General features: G+C 44.6%; 1 protein-coding gene, 1 long non-coding RNA gene and 1 pseudogene across 2 annotated transcripts; 1 reads left to right on the top strand and 2 right to left on the bottom strand.

The window, feature by feature from the left end:
• Positions 1–1,373: 1,373 nt before the first annotated feature.
• On the bottom strand, positions 1,374–2,142 carry LOC132523144 (large ribosomal subunit protein uL22-like; annotated as a pseudogene).
• A 1,492-nt stretch (positions 2,143–3,634) lies between these two features.
• On the bottom strand, positions 3,635–17,440 carry RNF183 (ring finger protein 183). Its single transcript, XM_060153333.1, has 2 exons — positions 17,027–17,440; positions 3,635–4,741 (listed from the first exon to the last, which is right to left on the bottom strand). The coding sequence occupies exons 1-2, from the start codon at positions 17,151–17,153 to the stop codon at positions 3,951–3,953; spliced, it is 918 nt and encodes a 305-aa protein (XP_060009316.1). The 5' UTR covers positions 17,154–17,440; the 3' UTR covers positions 3,635–3,950.
• Positions 16,146–19,204, top strand: LOC132522782 (uncharacterized). Its single transcript, XR_009541327.1, has 3 exons — positions 16,146–16,374; positions 18,122–18,201; positions 19,108–19,204. It is a non-coding gene; the product is annotated as an uncharacterized LOC132522782 (long non-coding RNA).
• Positions 19,205–26,853: the final 7,649 nt, after the last annotated feature.

Genomic DNA, 26,853 nt, shown 5'->3' with positions numbered 1-26,853 from the left:
AGGCCCGCGTACCGCAAAAAAAAAAAAAAGAATTATCTTGTATAGTTAAGCATTTTCTGAATCCTAGGCATTGGTCCACAGAGGTCCCTTTTTTTTTAGTTTGAGATATAGCAAATGATCTCAAGTGTGGCGTACTCCAATTCTGTCTCCTTAGTAAGCATCCTGTTAGTAATTTTTTTTTTTTAATGGAGGGCTGTTGCATTGTGAGCGAGACTACCAGTGAACTGAATCTGGACTCTATAATTCTTACTTATTGGCCAAGTAGCAGTTACTTTCAGCTCTCTCCACCCCAGGTATACAACCACTGAACTCTGGAAATACACAATAAATTCACACAAAAAATAGAGGAATTGGCAAGAAGAAAGGATTGTATAGAGAGAATTCAAGAAGGGCTTATATGATGGCTTCTCCTTGAACGTTCAAAACACTTTTCCTTTGCTGTTCCAGGGAGGATGAGAGTGACTTTGTTTGGCTCTATCGTGCATAACTAGGAATATGTGGTATGTAGCTAAATAGTCTGTTTAATCTGATTTCAATTATAACCAAGTAGTTGCATATCCTGTGTACCTGTTAAGCTTCTGGATTATCAGCTCTACTCTCTGTTGGGTACTTCACTGTTGTTTAAGTATTAATGGGCTCTATTTCCTCCATAGTTAGCCATGAGAAGAAATTATTTTTCATTACTACCTTTGTAGTGTGTTTAAACTAATAATGAATGTTAGTGTATTAGCGTGCAACTTTCAAATATAGTGTGTTAAAGGTTTTCCGTTTTTCAAGTTGAAATTTAACCACTTGTTCCATTAAACTTGTCTTTTGTTTTGTGGGGGGTGGGTGGTTCCAAGAGATCTAGAGGGGTAGCAACTGGGTGAAAAGATTTCATCTAAGACTTTGGCCAGATGAATGTCTTGGCGGGATATACACTTCCTTACTGGGAGTATCATTGTCCAAAAGCCGTTAGCTGAGGAGCATATCCCAAGTGTGTCATTTCGTGCTAACAGTGAGACAAACGTCATCGTCATCACTTAACAGGACGCTTAGCGCTGTCTAGACACCACCAGGCACATTCAGACATCTTGTTTAATCCTCACAGTCTTAACGAGTTAATTATTATTCCCTCTTTTACAAAAAAACTGAAGTTCAAAGAAGTTAAGTAACTTGTTCCAGGTTACCTAGTTAGTAAATGGTAGAGTCTGGTCCATCTGTGACCTTATAAGAGATTTCATAGGGCTTTAGTGAGTATGTTGGCAACATGGGCCAGACCGAAAAAAAAAAAACAGTCCAGCCAGCGTGGCCTGTTCCCTGTACAAAGTCTGAACTTTTTAAGTGCTCCACCTTTTTTTTTAAAAAACTTTGCATTTATTTTTTTGCAGCATTTATTCCCAGACCGTAAATTTTTGTTTCTTCTGGGATATCTTTTTCTTCTGTGCAACCTCCTCTTCTGGTTTAGGAACAATCTGTTCCTTTTCAGTAAGGATCATCTCAGTGTGGCAGGGAGAGCTCATGTATGGGTTGAACCGACCATGAGCTCTGTAAATCCTGCGCGGCACCTTGGGGGCTTTGTTCACCTGGATGTGCTCAATGACCAGAGAATCTGCATCTAAGTTCAGCATTACTCTCTGCATTTTTGAGCATGTGCAGTAAAAATTCAGCACTCTTTGGGCCACTGACCCTGCATCCATCCCCACTGTTTGGCCTGGGCACACCTACCAACTCCACCATTGTAATGACGGAATGGCACACATTGCTTCTGTAAAGTGACATCCTTCAGATACTTGGTGGCTTTTCGGATGTGCGTACCCTTAATGGCCTGGACGGTTTCACGAGTGTTCTTAAAGTGAACATGAAGATTTGAACTTCTTGGTCACCTCAGACCACTTACGGGGAAAGCCCACTCTACCATTTATACTGCCCTTTTGAGGAGTCACTGCATCTCTTACTCTGACTTCATGCCAAAGGGAGTTAATTTTACCACTTCTACCTTGTGAACTTGCAAGGAGCCTATAGTGTTATTCAACAGGAAACTATTTGCATCTTGGGACAGGTGATACTTTGCTGTGTAGAAATGTCTTCAGCATTGCAGCATGTCTTAGCATCCCTGACCTCTGAGGCACTCACAGCCAGAAGCACAACCCACCCCTGCATCGGGTACCAGAGATTCCTAAATGCTCTCTAGAAGGACGGCACTGCCCAACGTTAGAACTGTTGAATGTGAAGACAGAAGATGCCACAATGTTAAATATATCCTTCCCTATCCCAGAAGACTCAAAGCTGTGTCTTACTTGGTGAATCAGCCACTCCAAGAGTGTTGTATTTTGACTGAAAGGCCTCCACCACATGCTAGCTGGGTGACCTTGAACAAGGTAACTAAACTTGGGGAGCATCAATTTCGTCTGCGACGAAACCTGCTTAACTCGGAAGCAGTAGTCCCTAGTACAGAGGCAAGTGTTCTTCCCTGAACTTCCCCCGGCTCCTCTCTGTTCGTCATTGGCTCTGAGAACATGGTGAGATCATTGCCTAATTTACCCAGCACAAGAGTTAAGGAGCAAGGATGTGTAAAGAAATGAAGTCAGTGAGGAGACATCCAGTCCCAGCCTTAGCATAATTATCTTCAATGGTGCAAATGGAGAGGTAGATGCTAGTCCCCTGGCAGGATATGTAGGCGGCTTTCCAATTTCATAATGGAGAACTTTTTCTTCACAGTGGAGCTTAAGACTGTTTGGTTTTACTAAACATGAAGTATGTATGTCTTAACTATTTTGGAATATCTTGTACATTAAGACCCCTAAGAGTTTATAGAAGCTGGTTTCATTAAACTTACAAAATGTTATTTAGAGCAAATAAAACCAATTTCTGGCCTCTGAAAGCGTATTCTACAAATCCCAAAAAACAAAATGTTATCTTTTTGTGTTGGTGTTTTAACCGCTTTGAGATTGTTTCAGAGCCCTGAGCCACCGGGCAGTATTAAAAGTGAAGAAGAAATCAGGGTTTTAGATACTGCAGAGGTGGCGACCCGTAGTCAAGCAGCATCCAAATTCTATCTAGTTTTCCTTGGTTCCTAGATTCTGTCATGCAAAATGAAAACCAGAATCGCCTGCCTGCGTGGCCTGGGATGGGAACTAAGGCTTTTACTCTATCCGGGGTTTCTGCCTTACGTCTTTTTTTTTTTCTTTTTTGGCCATGCGACGCGGCATGTGGGATCTTAGTTCTCCAACCAGAGATCAAACCCGTGCCCCCTGCAGTGGAAGCACAGAGTCCTAACCACTGGGCCACCAGGGAATTCCCTGCCTTACCTCTCAAGGCCAGAATTACAATGGTTGGAGGAGGGGAATCAGAGCTCCCCCACTACCTACCAGGAGGAATAAAAATCTTTTCCTCCAAATCCCGGATTTCTTTTGATCACTGACTCTGGTTTCTTTCACCTTTAAACTTTTCTGCTCTTAACACTCCATAAACCACGCACTGACAAGAGGTCGTCTTGTACAAGAAGCAGCTGAGTGAACGTGCCCTCCTTGCTGGTAAGGACTCTGCCAGCCCTGGTTCATCCTACCCTTCTCTCCCCCTAGTTCTGACAGAGGACAAGCCAACTGGTTGTTGAATGAGTGAGTGAATGAATTAATGAATGCAGGCCATTTTTACTGGGACTGGTGGCAAAACATCCAAAGAGAAAACTGAAAGGGGAAGACAAACACATTTGCTCACAATTGAAGTTCACTTTCCAAAATTTTTAGCAACAAATAATAGAGCAACTCCAAAAAATGTGAACTGAGTTCAAAGCAGCTCCAGTAAGAATTGCAGCTTGCTGTCTGAGTGGGTCAGGTTCCTGGATGCCATCGCCCAGCCCTTTGGTACAACATGCTACGTAGCCCTGGCATCACAGATCTGCTTCTCGGCCCTTCCATTGACTCGTGGTTCACACCCAGAGCTCTCTTCGTATCTTTTCCCATTAGCTTTCAGAGGTTCTCATTATAGTAGGACTGTCTGCGTTCCCAGAAGCAGATGCACAGCCTAGCCGATCCCTGGATTGTAAAAAAGAACAATACTACAAAGGCAGACGACCCCAAATGAGGCTCTGCAGTCCTCATACCCAGCAGCAACCAAGAAAGGCGTGGTTCTTTGTCTGGAACAGATGCTAACCCCACACCCCCAAAAAACTGCTTGGTCCAAAAGATGGAGAAGATGAGCAACAGAGTGACGCTGAGGATGACAGCCAGCAGGTAGGCAAAGATCCGGAACTGCGGGTTGCGGAAACACCCCCTTAGAGAGTCGTGGTTGGAGCTGGGGATGGGGCTGGGGATGGTGGTAGGGGCCACGTCTCGGGGGGGCCCAGTCTGGCTCCCAGGCCCGGGGCCGAGTTCCAGCGTGTAGGCCCGGGGCTGGCGCAGAAAGTAGCGGCTCTTGGGCTCATCTTTGAGACAGAGCTGGCGGCCTTCCAAGATGACGTGGTGGGGCTCCAGGCGGAGCAGGGTGAGCACGGCAGTGTCCGTGGGCAGGTCAGTGACAGGCTGTCCGGAGGCCAGCACAGTGGGCTGGCGACAGAGCGGACACAGCAGCCGGCGCCGGGCCGGAGTCCCCAGGCTGAGGTGGGCCAGGCATTCCACGCAGAAGGAGTGGCAGCAGTCCAGCACTTCGGGGGTGTGGAACGTGTTGTTGAAGGGGTTCCAGCACACAGGGCACTCTGGCTCCCGGCTCTGCTTCTCCGCCATCCTCAGACCAGACACTGGGAGGTCTGGCAGGAGATGTCCTGGCAGAAAGGGAAAAGGAGCAAAGGAACACCCATTAAGCTCCGTGCCTGTATTGGCCCTAGGCTGTGTCCTGTGGGTTGTTAAAAGGTATTTTTTTTTTTCTACCGTGTATTCTTTTTTTTTTTTTTAACATCTTTATTGGAGTATAATTACTTTACAATGGTATGTTAGCTTCAGCTTCACAACAAAATGAATCAGTTATATACATACATATATTCCCATATCTCTTCCCGCTTGCGTCTCCCTCCCTCCCACCCTCCCTATCCCACCCCTCCAGGCGGTCACAAAGCACCGAGCTGATCTCCCTGTGCTATGCGGCTGCTTCCCACTAGCTATTTACCTTACGTTTGGTAGTGTATATATGTCCATGCCTCTTTATCGCTTTGTCACCGTTTACCCTTCCCCCTCCCCATAACCTCAAGTCCATTCTCTAGTAAGTCTGTGTCTTTATTCCTGTTTCACCCCTAGGTTTTTCATGACATTTTTTTTTTAAATTCCATATATATGTGTTAGCATACGGTATTTGTCTCTCTCTTTCTGACTTACTTCACTCTGTATGACAGACTCTAGGTCTATCCACCTCATTACAAATAGCTCAATTTCGTCTCTTTTTATGGCTGAGTAATATTCCATTGTATATATGTGCCACATCTTCTTTATCCATTTATCCGATGATGGACACTTAGGTTGTTTCCATCTCCGGGCTATTGTAAATAGAGCTGCAATGAACATTTTGGTACATGACTCTTTTTGAATTATGGTTTTCTCAGGGTATATGCCCAGTAGTGGGATTGCTGGGTCATATGGTAGTTCTATTTGTAGCTTTTTAAGGAACTTCCATACTGTTCTCCACAGTGGCTGTATCAATTTACATTCCCACCAACAGTGTAAGAGGGTTCCCTTTTCTCCACACCCTCTCCAGCATTTATTGTTTCTAGATTTTTTGATGATGGCCATTCTGACTGGTGTGAGATGATATCTCATTGTAGTTTTGATTTGCATTTCTCTCATGATTAGTGATGTTGAGCATTCTTTCATGTGTTTGTTGGCACTCTGTATATCTTCTTTGGAGAAATGTCTATTTAGGTCTTCTGCCCATTTTTGGATTGGGTTGTTTGTTTTTTTGTTATTAAGCTGCATGAGCTGCTTATAAATTTTGGAGATCAATCCTTTGTCAGTTGCTTCATTTGCAAATATTTTCTCCCATTCTGAGGGTTGTCTTTTGGTCTTCTTTATGGTTTCCTTTGCTGCGCAAAAGCTTTTAAGTTTCATTAGGTCCCATTTGTTTACTCTTGTTTTTATTTCCATTTCTCTAGGAGGTGGGTCAAAAAGGACCTTGCTGTGATTTATGTCATAGAGTGTTCTGCCTATGTTTTCCTCTAAGAGTTTGATAGTTTCTAGCCTTACATTTAGGTCTTTAATCCATTTTGAGCTTATTTTTGTGTATGGTGTTAGGGAGTGATCTAATTTCATACCTTTACATGTAGCTGTCCAGTTTTCCCAGCACCACTTATTGAATAGGCTGTCCTTTCTCCACTGTACATTTCTGCCTCCTTTGTCAAAGATAAGGTGACCATATGTGCGTGGGTTTATCTCTGGGCTTTCTATCCTGTTCCATTGATCTATCTTTCTGTTTTTGTGCCAGTACCATACCGTCTTGATAACTGTAGCTTTGTAGTATAGTCTGAAGTCTGGGAGCCTGATTCCTCCAGTTCCTTCTTTCGTTCTCAAAATTGCTTTGGCTATTCGGGGTCTTTTGTGTTTCCATACAAATTGCAAAATTTTTTGTTCTAGTTCTGTGAAAAATGCCAGTGGTAGTTTGATAGGGATTGCATTGAATCTATAGATTGCTTTCGGTAGTAGAGTCATTTTCACAATGTTGATTCTTCCAATCCAAGAACATGGTATATCTCTCCATCTATTTGTATCGTCTTTAATTTCTTTCATCAGTGTCTTATAATTTTCTGCATACAGATCTTTTGTCTCCTTAGGTAGGTTTATTCCTAGATATTTTATTCGTTTTGTTGCAGTGGTAAATGGGAGTGTTTTCTTGATTTCACTTTCAGATTTTTCATCATTAGTATATAGGAATGCCAGAGATTTCTGTGCATTAATTTTGTATCCTGCTACTTTACCAAATTCATTGATTAGCTCTAGTAGTTTTCTGGTAGCATCTTTAGGGTTCTCTATGTATAGGATCATGTCATCTGCAAACAGTGACAGCTTTACTTCTTCTTTTCCGATTTGGATTCCTTTTATTTCCTTTTCTTCTCTGATTGCTGTGGCTAAAACTTCCAAAACTATGTTGAATAAGAGTGGTGAGAGTGGGCAACCTTGTCTTGTTCCTGATCTTAGTGGAAATGCTTTCAGTTTTTCACCATTGAGGATGATGTTTGCTGTGGGCTTGTCATATATGGCCTTTATTATGTTGAGGAAAGTTCCCTCTATGCCTACTTTCTGCAGGGTTTTTATCATAAATGGGTGTTGAATTTTGTCAAAAGCTTTCTCTCCATCTATTGAGATGATCATATGGTTTTTCTCCTTCAGTTTGTTAATATGGTTTATCACATTGATAGATTTGCGTATATTGAAGAATCCTTGCATTCCTGGAATAAACCCCACTTGATCCTGGTGTATGATCCTTTTAATGTGCTGTTGGATTCTGTTTGCTAGTATTTTGTTGAGGATTTTTGCATCTATGTTCATCAGTGATATTGGCCTGTAGTTTTCTTTCTTTGTGACATCCTTGTCTGGTTTTGGTATCAAGGTGATGGTGGCCTCGTAGAAGGAGTTTGGGAGTGTTCCTCCCTCTGCTATATTTTGGAAGAGTTTGAGAAGGATAGGTCTTAGCTCTTCTCTAAATGTTTGATAGAATTCGCCTGTGAAGCCATCTGGTCCTGGGCTTTTCTTTGTTGGAAGATTTTTAATCACAGTTTCAATTTCAGTGCTTGTGATTGGTCTGTTCATATTTTCTATTTCTTCCTGATTCAGTCTTGGCAGGTTGTGCATTTCCAAGAATTTGTCCATTTCTTCCAGATTGTCCATTTTATTGGCATAGAGTTGCTTGTAGTAATCTCTCATGATCTCTTTTATTTCTGCAGTGTCAGTTGTTACCTCTCCTTTTTCATTTCTAATTCTATTGATTTGAGTCTTCTCCCTTTTTTTCTTGATGAGTCTGGCTAGTGGTTTATCTATTTTGTTTATCTTCTCAAAGAACCAGCTTTTAGTTTTATTGATCTTTGCTATTGTTTCCTTCATTTCTTTTTCATTTATTTCTGATCTGATTTTTATGATTTCTTTCCTTCTGCTAGCTTTGGGGTTTTTTTGTTCTTCTTTCTCTAATTGCTTGAGGTGCAAGGTTAGGTTGTTTATTCGAGATGTTTCCTGCTTCTTAAGGTGGGCTTGTATTGCTATAAACTTCCCCCTTAGAACTGCTTTTGCTGCATCCCACAGGTTTTGGGTCGTTGTGTCTCCATTGTCGTTTGTTTCTAGGTATTTTTTGATTTCCTCTTTGATTTCTTCAGTGGTCACTTCATTATTAAGTAGTGTATTGTTTAGCCTCCATGTGTTTGTATTTTTTACAGATCTTTTCCTGTAATTGATATCTAGTCTCATGGCGTTGTGGTCAGAAAAGATACTTGATACAATTTCAATTTTCTTAAATTTACCAAGGCTTGATTTGTGACCCAAGATATGATCTATCCTGGAGAATGTTCCATGAGCACTTGAGAAAAATGTGTATTCTGTTGTTTTTGGATGGAATGTCCTACAAATATCAATTAACTCCATCTCGTTTAATGTATCATTTAAAGCTTCTGTTTCCTTATTTATTTTCATTTTGGATGATCTGTCCATTGGTGAAAGTGGGGTGTTAAAGTCCCCTACTATGAATGTGTTACTGTCGATTTCCCCTTTTATGGTTGTCAGTATTTGCCTTATGTATTGAGGTGCACCTAAGTTGGGTGCATAAATATTTACAATTGTTACATCTTCCTCTTGGATCGATCCCTTGATCATTATGTAGTGTCCTTCTTTGTCTCTTCTAATAGTCTTTGTTTTAAAGTCTATTTTGTCTGATATGAGAATTGCTACTCCAGCTTTCTTTTGGTTTCCATTTGCATGAAATACCTTTTTCCATCCCCTTACTTTCAGTCTGTATGTGTCTCTAGGTCTGAAGTGGGTCTCTTGTAGACAGCAAATATATGGGTCTTGTTTTTGTATCCATTCAGCCAATCTGTGTCTTTTGGTGGGAGCATTTTGTCCATTTACATTTAAGGTAATTATCGATATGTGTGTTCCTATTCCCATTTTCTTAATTGTTTTGGGTTCATTATTGTAGGTCCTTTCCTTCTTTTGTGTTTCTTGCCTAGAGAAGTTCCTTTAGCAGTTGTTGTAGAGCTGGTTTGGTGGTGCTGAACTCTCTCAGCTTTTGCTTGTCTGTAAAGGTTTTAATTTCTCCATCAAATCTGAATGAGATCCTTGCTGGGTAAAGTAATCTTGGTTGCAGGTTTTTCTCCTTCAACACTTTCAGTATGTCCTGCCACTCCCTTCTGGCTTGCAGAGTTTCTGCTGAAAGATCAGCTGTTAACCTTATGGGGATTCCCTTGTGTGTTATTTGTTGTTTTTCCTTTGCTGCTTTTAATATGTTTTCTTTGTATTTAATTTTTGACAGTTTGATTAATATGTGTCTTGGCGTATTTCTCCTTGGATTTATCCTGTATGGGACTCTCTGTGCTTCCTGGACTTGATTAACTATTTCTTTTCCCATATTAGGGAAGTTTTCAACTATAATCTCTTCAAATATTTTCTCAGTCCCTTTCTTTTTCTCCTCTTCTTCTGGAACCCCTATAATTCGAATGTTGGTGCGTTTAATGTTGTCCCAGAGGTCTCTGAGACTGTCCTCAGTTCTTTTCATTCTTTTTTCTTTTTTCTGCTCTGCAGTAGTTATTTCCACTATTTTATCTTCCAGGTCACTTATCCGTTCTTCTGCCTCAGTTATTCTGCTATTGATCCCATCTAGAGTACTTTTAATTTCATTTATTGTGTTGTTCATCGTTGCTTGTTTCATCTTTAGTTCTTCTAGGTCCTTGTTAACTGATTCTTGCAATTTGTCCATTCTATTGTCCATTCTATCTCCAAGATTTCGGATCAACCTTACTATCATTATTCTGAATTCTTTTTCAGGTAGACTGCCTATTTCCTCTTCATTTGTTAGGTCTGGTGGGTTTTTATCTTGCTCCTTCATCTGCTGTGTGTTTTTCTGTCTTTTCATTTTGCTTATCTTACTGTGTTTGGGGTCTCCTTTTTTGCAGGCTGAAGGTTCGTAGTTCCTGTTGTTTTTTGTGTCTGTCCCCAGTGGCTAAGGTTGGTTCAGTGGGTTGTGTAGGCTTCCTGGTGGAGGGTACTAGTGCCTGTGTTCTGGTGTATGAGGCTGGATCTTGTCTTTCTGGTGGGCAGGTCCACGTCTGGTGGTGTGTTTTGGGGTGTCTGTAGACTTACTATGATTTGGGGCGGCCTCTCTGCTAATGGGTGGGGTTGTGTTCCTGTCTTGCTAGTTGTTTGGCATAGGATGTCCAGCACTGTAGCTTGCTGGTCGTTGAGTGAAGCTGGGTGCTGGTGTTGAGATGGAGATCTCTCGGAGATTTTTGCTGTTTGATATTATGTGCAGCTGGGAGGCCTCTTGTGGACCAGTGTCCTGAAGTTGGCTCTCCCACCTCAGAGGCACAGCACTTACTCCTGGCTGCAGCACCAAGAGCCTTTCATCCACAGGGCTCCTTAATTTGGGATGATTCGTTGTCTATTCAGGTATTCCACAGATGCAGGGTATATAAAGTTGATTGTGGAGCTTTAATCCGCTGCTTCTGAGGCTGCTGGGAGAGATTTCCCTTTCTCTTCTTTGTTCTGACAGTTCCCAGGGGCTCAGCTTTGGATTTGGCCCCGCCTGTGCGTGTAGGTCGCCGGAGGGCGTCTGTTCTTTGCTCAGACAGGACGGGGTTAAAGGAGCCGCTGATTCGGAGGCTCTGGCTCACCCAGGCGGGGGGGTAGGGAGGGTCACGGAGTGCGGGGGGGGGGGGGGGGCCCTGCAGCGGCAGAGGCCGGCGTGACGCTGCAGCCTGAGGGCGCCGTGCGCTCTCCCGGGGGAGCCGTCCCTGGATCCCGGGACCCTGGCAGTGGCGGGCTGCACAGGCTCCCCGGAAGGGCGTGTGGCTAGTGACCTGTGCTCGCACACAGGCCTCCTGGCGGCAGCAGCAGCGGCCTCAGCGTCCCATGTCCGTCTCTGGGCTCCGCAATCTTAGCCGCGGCTCGCGCCCGTCCCTGGAGCCCTCTCAAGCAGCGCTCTTAATCCCCTCTCCTCGTGCACCAGGAAACAAAGAGGTCCGGACGTAAAAGTCTCTTGCCTCTTCGGCAGGTCCAGACCCCTCCCCGGACTCTCTCCCGGCCAGCCGCGGCGCACCAACGCCCTGCAGGCTGTGTTCACGCCGCCAACCTCAGTCCTCTCCCGGCGCTCCGACAAAAGCCGGAGCCTCAGCTCCCAGTCCCGCCCGCCCCGGCGGGCGAGCAGACAAGCCTCTCGGCTGGTGAGTGCCGGTCGGCCCGATCCTCTGCGCTGGAATCTGTCCGCTTTGCCCTCCGCACCCCTGTTGCTGTGTTCTCCTCCGCGGCTCCCAAGCTCCCCCACTCCGCCTCCCGAAGTCTCCACCCGCGAAGGGGCTTCCTAGTGTGTGGACACTTTTCCTCCTTCACAGCTCTCTCCCGCTGGTGCAGGACCCGTCCCTATCCTTTTGTCTCTGTTTAGTTTTTTCTTTTGCCCTAACCAGGTACGTAGGGGGGTTCCTTGCCTTTTAGGAGGTCTGAGGTCTTCTGCCAGCGTTCAGTAGGTGCTCCGTAGGAGTTGTTCCACGCGTAGATGTACTTCTGGTGTATCTGTGGAGAGGAAGGTGATCTCCGCGTCTTACTCTTCCGCCATCTTCCCGGAAGTCTCAAGGCTGTGTTGTTAAAAGGTATTATCGCCCACATTTCACTGATGAAAAAACTTAGGTTCAAAAGGTGAAGTGAAATGAACTTATCTACAAAACCGAAATAGAGTTACAAATGTAGAAAACAAACTTATGGTTACCAGGGGGTAAGGGGGGGACAGATAAATTGAGAGATTGAGATTGACATATACACATTACTATATATAAAATAGATAATTAATAAGGACCTACTATATAGCACAGGGAACTCAATACTCTGTAATGGCATATATGGGAAAAGAATCTAAAAAAAGGATGGATATATGTATATGTATAACTGATTCACTTTGCTGTACACCTGAAACTAACAGGTGTAAATCAACTATACCCCAATAAAAATTAAAAAAAAAAAAATGAAGCGATTGTTTCAGATCGCCCAGTCCCTAAGCCGTAGAATTAGGTGTGGTGCTCCTGCAGCATCCCCTCTACCGGGCCCAGGCCTCAGGCACCCCACGATCATCGAGCTCCCTCAAGGAGACGGCACCCTGGCTTTGGAAATGGATAAAAATGCTCCTTGTGCTGCACGTGATTGCCCTTGGCCTCTTGGGCTCCAGGGAGAGGGAGAGGAGCCACAGTCAGTGCTTCCTGCTACAGGGCAAATATTTCCTTCCCTGCTGCCTCGGATCCTGACTAGCCCAGAGATGGGCTTTGTGAATTCCCTGGTCTATCCCTCCTCTGGGGGCAAATGCCAGGCCCTCTCTCCCTCCTCCCCTTGGGCTGCAGGGCCAATCCTCAGTGCCACTGGCCCAGTCTTTGTGCAGGGCACTGCACTGGCCTGGCAAGGGGACCTCTGGGAAGGCTTTTCCCCTTGACCTGGAAACATGGAGAGGCTCCCCTGCCCAGATCAGCCCTTCCAGAACCTCCTCCCGAAGTTTGGCCTCCCCTGGCTCCTCCCCCACACACACACTTTGTCCTAGAAACTCCCAGAGCACCCACCTGGCCTTCCTTGGCACTACGGCTGTCAGGCAGACTACCCTGAAGGGCCTGAGGCTCCAGCCTCTTCCCCTCCAGAATCTGCAAAGCTTTGGGAGACTGCCTTCTCACCACCAGCCCCGGGGCCCGTCTCCATAGCAGCGTCCCCGCAGCACCTGGAGCTGCCAGGTAGCCCAGGCGGCAGTCTCCTGAGCACACCTGCCTGCAGCGAAGGCCAGAGAGCTGCCCAGGTGGCGGGTAGTGAGGTGAGGGACCTGTGTTCCCCTGGGGCGTGGCAAACAACCAACCCTGGAAGCCTAGTTATTTGTGAGATTGTGGGCGGTCTCTTCAAGACCTGGGATCCCTGGCCTGGAAAGGCAGGGGTGGCAATTTCCTTCTTCTACATTGTGGAGAGGGTAAGTGAGCCTTCTGGGCTTCCTCTCTCCCGGGCCCTCATTTCTTTTCTAAAATGGCTGAAACCTCCTTCTCAAACAAAGGGGCTGCCTGCCCTGCCCTTCAATTGCTATGAAATTCACCTGCTGCACAGCCTAAAGTCTCTGAATACTCTCTGAATATCAGATTCAACAAGTCCTCTCCCATCCCCTTCCGATCACTTAATGTGCCCAAGGAGCTACACCCAGAACATGCGAGCCCGGCTGCCTTCTTCGTCCTTCGATGACACAGATGGTCAGCCTGGCAGGCACTGACCGCTGAGATCTTGGAGTCCAAGACTCAGCCCTCCCACCACCCTTGGGACTTAAAAGCGGGAGTCAGGGAGGAGGACCGCTCCAGCCCCACATCCCTATTTCAACCAGAAACACTTGACTTATATTGGTCATCTGAACAAGTTGAAGACTTGAGCTTCTGAGGAAAAAGAAGTTTAAAAACCTCTTCTCCATCCTAACCACTCACTTTGCAGATGGGAGGCAAGAAGTGACTCTCACCCAAGGTCACCCACTAGTTAGTGGTGACACCTGGACTTCCAGGCCACCACCATGCTGCTGTCAGAAAGGTAGAGCCCTCAGCCATTCAGTCCACCTGCTGGATGTGTGTTATTAACTGGATAGTGAGTGTTTGCCTTTCACTAGGAGATTCCTCGTGGCCAGAAGTCTCTCATGGTAGGAATCCAGGAACTGTGCAGGGGGGCCTTGGGGGTAATGAGTCTCCCTTGTGCCCCCGATATGACATCATCTACCCTGACTGAGTTGGCGCCTGCAGCAAAACCTGCTTACGTTCTCACCCATGGCTTCCTGGTTTCCTTCTAGACCCTAGACCTCTGCCACTGCTTCGGGACAGGGAAGAGGAAGTGAAGACATGCAGGAGGAGGGTGGAACAGCTCTGGCTGAAGCTCGGATACTTTGCCGAAGATCCTCACCAATGAATGCCTCCCTCTGTGGACAATTCGTCCTTTCTACGAGCAGTCATTGAGTTAATGAGAGCTCGCCACATGCCAGGTGCTGTGCTAGGCACTGGGTAAATAATGGGGAACAAAATAGACATGGTCTTTGACCTCATGACATTTAGAGTCTAGTGAGGGAAAGAGACATTTAATGAGTAATGGGCAATAAATACACAATTTTAATTAACACTATAAAGGACAAAAAGGAAAATGGGCTTAGGGGACTTGTTGCTTCAGGTGAGATCACCAGGGAAGCTTTCTCCAGAGAGATGATATGAAAGCCAAGACCAGAGGATGAGAAGAATCCAGCCCTGCAGGGTGGAAGAAGAGCATTCGAGCTCAAGGGAACAGCACGTGCCAAAGCCTTAAGGTGAGAAAAAGCTCTGTCGTTGAGGAAGTGAAAGGAGGTCGGGTGACTGGGGTGTAGTGGGTGGGTCTGGATGGGGAAGTGGCTTTTAGGAAGAAGCCAGAGAGGCTGCCCTGGAGGCTGGGGGATGCATCTGGGTTTTATTCTAGGGCTGAGCGTGTGTGTATGTATGTGCTTGCCGGCAGGGTTCGGGGGTGGGGGGGTTACCCGATCCTATTTCCATTTTTTTTTTTTTTGTGGTACACGGGCCTCTCACTGTTGTGGCCTCTCCCGTTGCGGAGCACAGGCTCCGGACGCGCAGGCTCAGCGGCCATGGCTCACGGGCCCAGCTGCTCCGTGGCACGTGGGATCTTCCCGGACCGGGGCACGAACCCGTGTCCCCTGCATCGGCAGGCGGACTCTCAACCACTGCGCCACCAGGGAAGCCCCTATTTCCATTTTTAAAGCAACATTCCAGCTGCAGAGCAGAAGACAGAGTGAAAGGGATGAGTGGAAATGGAAGACCAGTTAGGGGCTCTAGCCACGGTCCAGGTTGGGATGGTGGGGCTTGATGCATGTGAGGTGTTGGTGGAGAAGATCAAAGGGATGGGTGAAAGGTATCTTTGCAGATGCAATCAAATATACTTTCCAAGAAGCAGTGGACAGCATAGATTCTAGAACCAGGTTGTCAAGGCTATTGACCCCCAACACACTGCTTGTTAGGGCTGTGATTCCAAGTGAACTGTTTAACCTCTCTGTTCTTCAGTTTCTTCTGAAGAGGAAGTTAAAAGTGGTGCCTCAGAGGGTAAAGCTCTTAGACAGAGCCTGGCACCCAGTAAAGACTATATATGATGTGGTTGCATTATCCCTGCAAATGGATTGAGAGAGAGGAAGGCTCAAGCCTGACTTTGAGGCCATGAAATTTTCTGCATTGAGCTTTGAGGAGCCCCTGAATTCCAGAGTGTGTCAGAAGCAGACCTTTAGTATTTATCAAAGGCCTTAAAATATACATAACCTTGATTCAGCAGTTCCCCCACTGGTAATTTATCCTGTGGAAATAATCCAGGACCTGTGCCAAGATTTGAGTAGAAAGCACGGCTCTAATGGTTAAAAATTGAAAACTGCCTAATTATCCAATAGTAGGACACTTATTAAATAAATTCTGCTCCATCCATACAAAGAGACATTCTGCAGCCTTTAAATGATGTTATAAAACATCTATTGATATGGAAATACGTTCATGACATGTCATTAAGTGAAAAGAACCAGTAATAAAACCATATTACAGGGCTTCCCTGGTGGCACAGTAGCTGAGAGTCTGCCTGCCGATGCAGGGGACACGGGTTCGTGCCCCGGTCCGGGAAGATCCCACATGTCGTGGAGCGGCTGGGCCTGTGAGCCATGGCCGCTGGGCCTGCGCGTCTGGAACCTGTGCTCCGCAACGGGAGAGGCCACAACAGTGAGAGGCCCGCGTACCGCAAAAAAACCCCAAAAAAACCCCCAACATATTACAGTATGATCTAATTTTTCAATATATGTGTGCAATGGAAAAAAATGTGTGGAAAAACAAACACTGAAATGTCAACAGAGGTTGTCTCTGGGGGTAAGATTATAGGTTTGTTAGTTTGTTTGTTTTTCATTCTCTTGCCTGAAAATTTGAACTTTATTCTAACTTTATTGCACTAAGCTTACTACCCTTAAAGATCTTCCCCTCCCCACAAAGCAGGCTTCTGTTTTCTGAAGTTCCATGGCCAAAGCTGTAAAGGGATGCTCAAGAGGAGGGATGATCACTGTTGAATCAGCACCTGGGCCCTTATCTGCCATGGTCACCTCAGGCCTTGTCTGTGGCTTCAGAGTCTGTCGCCAGGAGGGACTCTGGCCACTTAACCACCAACGACTCACTCTCAAGCCAGGACATCCCAATACCACCCCAAAGACATCGCCTCAGTCTGTGAGCAGGTCAGTCAGCCAAATATCCATTGTCTGTAGCATCACCCCAATACTTTCAACCTCCAGAGGAGAGAGGTGAAGAACTAGCATTTTTATAGGACTTCCCAGTTTACAAAGGGCCTCAGTCCTGGCCGGGGTCTAAGTGTGGTAACTCACATCTTGATGGTATAATTTGCCTTTTGCAATTTTTTTTTCCATTTGCATAGACCATTTGATTCTGTAAAACCACCCTCTGAAGGAAGCAGGATCAGGAGTCGACAGTGTGCAGTTATGGAACCAGACTTTTTTGCTGTGAGGTCTTAGACAAATGGCTTAACCTCTCTGAGCTTTGTTTTCCTCTGTAATATAGGCTAATGATCTCACCTTATGAGCTTGCTGTGAGGAGGGGATAATGACTGTTGTGTGCCCAGCAAAGCACAGCAGATGCTCAATACACAGGTAGCATGCTATTTTTACACTCATTTTATAGATGGGAACATCAAGGCTCAGAATGGTGAAGTGACTTGCCCAAGGCTTCACAGCTAAAGAATGGCTGAGCTTGAAAGATGATCCCAGGAGCCCTGCCTCCCAGGACAGCGTTCACCCGGTCGGTGGACGATGCTGCCTCTCAGGATGCAGGGCCCTGTGAGCCGTCCCTCCACGACCCTCCCTGGTTCCTTACCTGCTCCCTTGGTGCCTCCTCCACCTGCTCCAGCTCCTTTGCCTAGCATGGCCCTGCAGCATGTGCTCTGGGCTCTGACTTCTCCCGGCCTGGTTTCCAGGCAGCTGTGGGCGTGCCTCATTTGCATGGTCTTCAGGAAGCTCTTGGCCAGCTCTCCATCTCAGGATTTTCTCTCCTTCCCTCTGCTGCCTTTGGACTGTCTGAGCCTACCAGGGACAGCCTGGAAGCTTTGGTTTCATCTTCCTCCTGTGAGTCACTCTTGCTTTCTCTCTAAGGGGGTCGAAGTCCACTGATCTTTGCAGGCCTCTGTTCTGCACCCGGTTGGTCTCCTGCATCACCTCTGACTGCACCGCCTTGGCTCACACACAGCCTTATGGGCAGTTGACAGGCAGGCAGGTTGTCTCTGATGCCACTTCTGCCCCCGGCGCAGAACGACCCTTTCCTACTCTGCGCCCTGCAACTAAAATACAAAGGGCACTTGCAAAATATTGAGAAAATTATTTAATCCAAAAGAAAAACCATTAGGGGAGAGTCACTGAAGCATAAGCCTGAAGAGCCTGGGTTCTCGATCAGTCAGATTTCTGGGTCAGAGTCAAGTCCTCACTCAGAATCCAGACTCTACTTACTAGTGATGGAGACTTGAGCAAATTAATTTCTCTAAATATTATTTTTCTCAGCTGAAAATGGGCATAATAATTTTACCTATTTGATCCACAGGTTAAATGAGATAATGCATGCAGAGATCATAACACAGTGTCTGGTACACAGTAACATGCAGTAAATGTTAACTATTATTAACAGATGATCAGGCAAATCACAGAAAAAGAAATACAAGTGGAATATATATGTAATTGTTCAACCTCATTTATAATTAGAGAAATTCAGATTTTAAATAAGATACTGCTATTTTTCCTATCAGACTGACAAACATTAACATAATATTAGCTAAAGCCCGCTACTATTATTAAAAGTAATAATAGCAGTTTATGTGCTTTATTAAATGCTTCTGATCTGGGGCAATGAATCCTCCCAAGACTCCCACAAGGCACAATATGGATCACATAAAATAAATGACTTGTCCTTACTCTTCCACAGATAAGGAATCAGAAGCTCAAAGCAAGTAAGGGGTTTACCCAAGAGCTCATGAGAAGCAAGTTAAAGAGCTGGGACTGCAAGTATGACTCTGAAATCTGTGCCGTTGCCTCACTGTCTCCCAAAAGTGTGTTCATACGATCCATCTTTTGTTCCCTCTCCTATTCTCTGTACATATGGTCCTCTTCTTTTATTCCTTTACTGACCATTTAAATTGGGGTTTGGAGAATAAACAGAAATAAATGTATTTTAGGATGTAATCAAATGCCCTAGTCCCCTTATTTTGTGTTTTAAAATTTTTATTTTAAAAGAGGTAATACATTTGCATGTTCAGCACAAGAGGTTTCATTTTGCAACGAAAAGTTGTTCTCCCAGCTACCTAATTTCCCTAAAAATTAAGGAATTATGCCATCAGTTTCTTGTGTATCTTTCCAAAGACGCTTTATGAATACACAAGCAAAACTCCTATGTCAAAATATCTATGTATTCCTATTCCTCCTTTTTACACAAATGTGCATTTGGTATACATGGTTCTACACCTTGCTTTTTGCACTTAACGATGTATCTGAGATATCATTCTGTATTAGTGCATAAAGAGCTTTTTCAGTTTTTTAATGGTTGTATCATATTTCATTGAATGGCTGTACCACAGATTACTTAACCATTCCCTTATTGATCTAATCCCTTCATTTGTTGTTGTTTGTTTTTTTTTTTTTGGCCGCACCTCAAGGCATGCGGGATCTTAGTTCCCTGAACTGGGATTGAACCCGGGCCCCCTGCAGTGGAAGCGCTGAGTCCTAACCAGTGGACAGCCAGGAAGTTCCCCTAATCCCTTCATTTTAAATATATAAATATTGGCTGGAAAAATAAATGCCAAAATGATTGCAGGATTTAGATTAGCCTTGAATTGTCTGAAAAATAGCTGTGTTCTTTGGGAAGTTGTAGATCCCTAACAAAGACCTCTAAGCATTTTTCTTCTTTCTGAGCAGGAGACAGAGGGATGCCTCAAGGCATGACCTGGTGGCCTGGAATTCCCTCTCAGACCTAGAACGCCCTGCTTTCCAGTATCACTTCTGGTTAACTAAGGTTAGTGAGAATTCAAGACACTGATTCAGCCCAAAGGATCTGGTTCGTATTTGAGAGTTTGGAAGCCATGCTTTCTGGTTTGGCAACTCATGCGAACCATGAAGAAGTTTATACACTTTTACATAATAATATAATTCCCTGTAAGTATCCAAAAGGTATGTGTGATATTGTGATTTATAATAAGAAATATATGTGTATTTGGCCTTCATTCTATTCCTGGCCTGGGATTGAACACACGCTCCCTGTGGTGGACGCGTGAAGTCTTAACCACTGGACCGCTGGGGAAGTCCCTTATTTAAAATGCTATTGCAGAAGAATTTTTATTGATCTGTGAAAATGGTCACAATATACTATAAATGGAGGGGGGCAAAGCAGTTACAAAATGTTATATGTATGATCCAGATTTTGTAAAACAAAATTTATATATAAAGCCTGAAAGCCCATGAGACAAAATGTGCCAATGGTTATCTCTGAGTGCTAAGTGTACTGGTATTGACATTTTCTTCTTAACTATATTTTCTAAACTTTTATTAATAAATATGTATTACTTTTGCAATCAGAAAATTCACTTGGAAAACAAGGAAGTCTGAGTTTTCTGCAACCCGGGAATCCAGAACTTAAAAAGAAGCAAGGAGGGTGTGTCAGAAATCAGTCAGGGCATTGCAAGCATTGACATAAAAACAAAATAACCCATGGCCCTTTCCCGGGTCACTGCTTGTCTAGTGAGCAAATGCATTATCATTAATATCTCTGGGTGGTCAGGGCTAGGGAGCACTTTGCAAACAGTGGAAAATTTTCCGGGGAGATACCCAGGAGAGATAGTGAGCCATCTCAGGAATTTGAGAGTTGAACTAATTTAGTTCATGCTTCGGAGGTGAGGTCAGTCAGCTGGAAAAGCACCTCGTCTAAGCAGTACCTTGGAACCGGGTGAGTGAAGAGTCATGAGACTTGGGGAGGCCCAGCCAAGGTCGGGGATGGAGGCGGAGGGTGGCATGAACCATGCAGGGAGGAAGAGGCAGCAGAGGCAGTAAATGGGCAGCGGAGGATGGAGAAAAGGCGGTGACGAGGCAGGTTTTGGTCAGGTGATCAGTGTTGAGCGAGCTCCCACCCCCGCCAAGGGCAGGGGGCAGCTCTCCCTGTGGGGCACCACACTGTTATCACTTGGAGCCATGCCTTAGGCTTATCCGGAGGCCAGAACAGCCCCAGCAGCAGAGGCATCACCTGGAGATTGATAGGAATGCAGAAGCTCAGGCCTATTCCAGACCTACTGAGTCAGAATTTGCATTTTCACTAGATCCCCAGGGGGATTCAGAGACACACTGAAGTATGAGGACTAATTTAGGAAAAAATATCCCCAGTATATGCTCCTTGGCTCATCCCGGGTACATTTGTCTTCAGGTTCTTAAAGACTTCTCAAGGATCTGACACCAGGAAGAAGATGTCCCAGACAGGGCTGGGTGAATCTCAGCCTGGGAATGGACACTGTCCCTCCCTCCCCATTTCCTGTGTGCAGCATCTGAGTTTGTTTTACACATCACAATCCTCATGCAAAACCCTTGGGGCCAGATGTGTTTCAGAATTTTTCATATTTTAGGAAGATAATACGATGCATTTACCATATACTAGTGAGACCTGAGGCAGCACCTGGTAATCAAATGCATTAATATTCTGCAATTTATTTTATTTTATTAATATTCTGCAATTTATTATAAAGATTGATACCCAAAAGAATAAGCACCATCAGGTCAATTTTGGCACCAAATTTAATGAAAAAAACCTTTGTCTCCAGGGCTTCCCTGGTGGTGCAGTGGTTGAGAGTCCGCCTGCCGATGCAGGGGATATGGGTTCGTGCCCCGGTCCGGGAAGATCCCACATGCTGCGGAGCGGCTGGGCCCGTGAGCCATGGCCGCTGAACCTGCGCGTCCGGAGCCTGTGCTCCGTCCGCAACGGGAGAGGCCACAACAGTGAAAGGCCCGCATACCGCAAAAAAAAAAAAAAAAAAAAACCTTTGTCTCCAGAACGGGGGGATTTTAAGCATTGTGGATAAGGATTATGAACTGTTTTATTATTTTATTTTATTTTATTTTATTTTATTTTAAAAATGTGTCAATTGAATAAATTTAGAAACACTGATATAACACTATTTCCCAGCCCTCGTTTACCTCAGACTTAGCAGGAACTACAGGATCTAGATATTCTTTCAAATATAAAGTAGTTCACATAATTCCTTTCATCAAGCAGGTCACATCTGGCATTGATCAATTCAAGGGATTCTGTGAGGAGTGATTGGATTTTGATGAAATTAAGAATTTATTCCAGCTAACATCAATGCGAAACATCAGAACTAAGGCTGGACCCCAGGGCCTCCAGCTCCTAGCCCTGCGCTTTCCTCCTCTCCCTTCATCTGCCTTCCCCTCCCCTCTCTGTCCCCAGGCAGAGGGTTCCCAGCTGAGGACACAGGACAGCAGCCCTCCTGCCCATGCCACCTGATGTGTTTAGAAACGCAGAACTGCAATTGGACGGTTCTTCCTCCAGCTGGGCTGTGAATGAAGCATCTTGTCTTCCAGTCCCCCAGACTTGCCGCCACATCAGGGTGGCAGTAACTGCCCCCTGAAGGTCCTTGGAGTGAGTTGGGCCAGGCACAGCCAGGTAAATCCTGACACTTACTCTGAAGCCTTTCTCCACATGACCCCTGCCGGGAAGACAGTGGCAAAAAGTTGCAAGAGGCCGTTTGTACAAGGAAGGGCCAGGGCAGCTTCCAGGAAGGTCTTAAAGGCCTTCTCCAAATGCCCGGAGAGAATGCTCCTGGACCAAAGTCCATCTCTGCTCTTGGAATGCTCAGCTTGCAGTACCGACAGAGGGATCCTTTCATGGGGCTTTTAGTCGAAATCAAAAAGCCGGGCCCCTCCCGCCTCGCTGGGCTCCGGGCCTTATGGTTCGCACTCTTCTCTATGGCACTATCTCATTTGTGCTCGTCTCTACATCTGTCTAGTTTCCCTTCTCTCATGGGAGTTTATTCTTTTTTATTGTAGTACATGTCCAATATGGAAAAATTAGGCAACTCAGATGAATATAACACTGACACTTAGGAACAATGCTAGGCACTATCTGAGGGGCTCTACCTGAATCGTATGACATCCCTGTTGACAACTCTGTGAGTAGGTGCTGCCATCCTACCATCTCCATTTCACAGATGACGGCACTGAGACGCAGATTAAGTCTCTTGCCCAAGGTCGTGAGGCTAAGAAGCGGCAGACTGGGATTTGAACCAGGCATGGTGGTGCTGGAGTCCACACCCTAAAACCAGGCCACACTGTCACCTATAAGGAGGAAATAAACTCACCCAAAATCCTACATGCAGAGATGACCACCGAAAAAATAAAGCTCAGGATCCCAACAATGTGAAGGGTCTAACATAAAGCCCTCTCCACAATAAATAAGACTGTAAAAATAGCATCTTCTGGATGAGAGGCAACTCAAAGTGGTTTTTTGTAATTGTATTATTGTATTCTAATTATCACATGGTTCAAACAAATGGGTCATAGAATCTTCAGTATGAAACTTGAATTATGGTTTCACAATAAGAACTTTTCTATGGATGGTAATTAGAAACAAAGAAAAATTCTTTCTGGACAAAGGTATGTTTATCATAGCCTTTCAGTGTATAGCCTTTCAGTCTCTTTATAAGTATTTTAAATGCAAAATTTTTTCATACATTATTATAAAATATGTCATATTCTATGTACTGTTTTGTAGCCTTTCCGCTTATCTTTCCACATCATAAAATAGTCTTCTACAACCTTTTCTTCAAAATGAAAATAGTCTTGTTTTTGATCATAAAAGTGACAAAGGAAATAACAAATTTATGTATTTGCTTGTAGTATGTGCATGAAATGTCTCTGAAAGAGTACAGTAGATGCTGGTAACACTGGTTACCTCTGGAGGGAGCCAGATGGAAGGCAGACGTGGATGAGAGGGAGGCTTTAATGTATAAACTCTTGCACTCTTGATTGTGACTATGTGAATGAGTTATCTATTTCAAAAATAATTAAGTTTTTAAAATGAAACTGATTCATCCTCATTACAAAAAAAAGGCATAAAGTAGAAGATAAATTCATCTTCAAACTCAATACCCAGAGCTAACACTGTTAACATTTTTGCTCTATTTCTTCCAGAACTTCATCTATGAATGTGCAGATTTATTTTTACCAAACATAGACATATGTGCAGATATATTTTTACCAAAATGGGATGAGGCTGTATGGGGCTGTTTTGTCACCTGTGTTTTTCACTTAGGGTGAATCATGGGCAACATTTCATGCAGCCCCATTTTAAATGTGTACAAGTTTATTAGTCATGTGAAGGTGGCTGGTTTCCAAAAGACTATTTCTGGATGGACTGCAAGTTCAGCACCTGAACATGCAGTGCTAGTTGACACCAGTGTTATTTTATTGGAAGACTCAGATGAAATTATGATTGTGAAAGTAGTCTGTATAGAGCATATAAGGTTTTACTGTTAAAATTCTGGCCTCTTAACTGGAGGTGTCAGGAAGAAAGGTATAATCAAGACCAGCTGGTCCAGCTTCTTTCTAATGTTGGCCCGTGGAGCTGACACTTCCCTCGTACAGTCTTCAACATTTACACACTTATCTTTATTTTTTTGCAGTACGCGGGCCTCTCACTGCTGAGGCCTCTCCCGTTGTGGAGCACAGGCTCCAGACGCGCAGGCTCAGCGGCCATGGCTCACGGGCCCAGCCTCTCCGCGGCATGTGGGATCCTCCCGGACCGGGGCACGAACCTGCGTCCCCTGCATCGGCAGGCGGACTCCCAACCACTGCACCACCAGGGAAGCCCTACACACTTATCTTTAAAACTGAGACTTGCAAAGTTTAAGAGCACGAAGTGTTAGCAAGGGTATGGAACAATGGAAACTCTGCTGAAGGTCCTCCACAGCTGGTGGGAATGTGAACTGTGACAAACTTTTTGGAAAAGAGGTGGTATCTACTAAAGCTGATCGTGCACTCTACCCTATGGCCCAGAATGGCCTCCCCTGGTTATACAGTGAGTACAATGCCTGCATATTTCACCAGATGACATACTAATGGAATGTTCCTAGCAACACTAACTATAAGAGCCCCAAACTAGAAACACCCATATGCCCATCAGTAGTTAAGTGGATAAATTATAATATTGTCACACAATAGAATACTATCAAACAATGTCAATCTATCTCACAAACATGTTGAGCCCAAGAAGCCTGACGAAAATTAAGCACACATATTGTTTCACCTAACTCTACTGCTGGATAACAAACTGTCCCAAAACTTAGTCTTAAAACAATTTATTGTTTTTCATGATTCTGTGGGCTAGCTGCGCAGTTTCTCTTCCGAGTTCATCTATGGCTGCATTCAGCTGCAGGTTTGGCAGGGCTGGAAGGTCCAAGGTGACCTTGTTCACATGTGTGGTGGTACTGGGTTCTTCTCCACAGGGCCTAGGTCACTCCCTGACATGGCAGCCTCGGAGTAGCTTTCCAAGAGGGTGAAAGTGAAGCGGCAAGTTCTCTCTAAGGCTGAGCCTCAGACTTGCATAGCATTCGTTCTTCTGCATTCTGTTGGTCAAACCACGTCAAAGGCCGTCACAGATTCAAGGGCTGGGAAAATAGATCCCATCTATTAATGAGAAGTTACTTTGCGAAGGGTCACACATACAGGGATGGGAGAAGCTTGTGGCCGTATCTTCCGTCTACTACAATATGATTCTACTTATATGAAGTAGAAAAGCAGACAAAACCAATTTATGCTGTTATAAATCCCTTGGCTGATAGTTCTGAAAGGGAGTATGAGGGAGGCCATCTGCGTTCCTGGATGTATTATGCTTCTTCATCTAGGTTACTAGAGTGTGTTCAGTTTAAGAAAATTCTGCCAGCTATAAACTTAAGACATATGAAACTCTGTGATGGCTAAACTTGAATTAAAAGTTTATATATGTGTGTGTGTGTGTGTGTGGCTTAAAAAGAATGAAGTTCTCTTTCAAGTCACAGTACAGCTGGTCAGGCTGTTGGAACAGCTCAGCTCCTGGAGGTTATTTGGGGCCCCAGGTTCCTTCTTTCTTCTTGTTGCATCATCTTGTCCTAATCTGAATAGCTGAAGCTGTTGCTGGCAGTCTGCATCCCACCTAGTGGGAAGGGACTCAGAGGGGAAATCCTGGACAAACATACTCCTTTTGAGCTAATAGGGTGGAAGTTACATCACTTCCACTCACACTCCACTGAAACCAACTTATTCTTATGGCTGTGCCTAGCTGGGAATGCTGTCTTAGCTGGACTGCCTGTGCTAAGAAGTGCCCATTTCAGGAACAACTAACAGTCTGCTGTGTTTTAATGATGAAGCTGTTCTTTGATAATTATGCTTTACAAAGGCCATTCAGAAAAAGCTAAGTTCCTTTATCTCAGTGTTAAAAGATTAAAAAAAAACAAGTGGGGGCTTCCCTGGTGGTTCAGTGGTTAAGAATCCGCCTTCCAATGCAGGGGACGTGGGTTCGATCCCTGGTTGGGGAGCTAAGATCCCACATGCCGCGGGGCAACTAAGCCCCCTGCACCTCAACTACTGAGCCTGCATGCTCTAGAGCCCGTGAGCCACAACTAGAGAGCCCTAGCACCGCGACTAGAGAGATGCCTGTGCCGCAACAAAGAGCCCGTGCCCTGCAATGAAAGATCCCGTGTGCTGCAACTAAGACACGGTGCAGCCAAATAAATAAATAAATATTAAAAAAAACAAGTGACCTGAGTTCTATACTCGCCATTCCTGTGTCAAAATGAAGGCTGTTACAGACTGAAAACAACACGTCTCTCAATACCAGTGCTGAAAACACACATGTGAAGGTACATTTCTGCTGCTACAGCTAAAAGATTGGACATTATTTCTGTCTCAATGACTGTAAACTCAGAACTCCTGGGGAACCTTCTTTAATAATCACTGTTCAGGAAGATAGTGATAATGGGGACTTGTCTGATACTTGGGGATGCCGATGATATTCACTGCATCACAGTACTTGCTGGTAGCTATTTTAAAGAAAATAATCACTCTTTTCCAGGTTATTTTTAACCTCTTAGTAAAAATAAATGTCCTCTTATAAGATAGTGTAAGCCACCAAAAAATAAATTAAAAGGTCATTAATAATCACCATGCATTTTTCCTTAAATAGATAAATATTTTCAACTTATATAAGTAAATATATAATTTTTTTAAAAAATTTAATTGGCTAGATTCCAAGGGTTTATATACTTTCCTAGAAAAAACTTGGACTTCCCTGGTGGTCCAGTGATAAAGACTCCACACTTCCACTGCAGGGAACGTGGGTTTGATCCCTGGTAGGGGGACTAAGATCCTGCATGCCACGTACCGTAGCCAAAAAAGGAAAAAAAAAAAAAGAAAAAGTCAAGTGTCTTTGGAAAATTCCTTTATATGGTTTTAGAGGAATAGCCTCTAAAATGAAGTGTTCAATGCACAAATGAATGCATTTTAGCAGCCTGTATCTTAGGTGCTGAGAGTACCTGATTAGAGCATATAAGACTGAAAAATCCTATAATACATTTGGATTTATTAATCTATTTTCTACTTAAAATGCACAGATAAGGAATTTTTATAGCA

The sequence above is a fragment of the Lagenorhynchus albirostris genome, chromosome 7, assembly GCF_949774975.1.
Source record: "Lagenorhynchus albirostris chromosome 7, mLagAlb1.1, whole genome shotgun sequence".
Lineage (NCBI taxonomy): Eukaryota > Metazoa > Chordata > Mammalia > Artiodactyla > Delphinidae > Lagenorhynchus > Lagenorhynchus albirostris.
Note: the sequence above shows the minus strand (reverse complement) of the source record. Positions and strands in the feature narration are given on the sequence as shown.

Bases quoted from the DNA above. Each gene is read 5' to 3' on its own strand.
- RNF183 (XM_060153333.1), bottom strand. From the start codon at position 17,153: ATGCAAATGAGGCACGCCCACAGCTGCCTGGAAACCAGGCCGGGAGAA. The intron at 4,742-17,026 runs GTAAGGAACCAG...CCTTTCTGCCAG, and splicing joins AGGAGGCACCAAGGGAGCAG to GACATCTCCTGCCAGACCTC.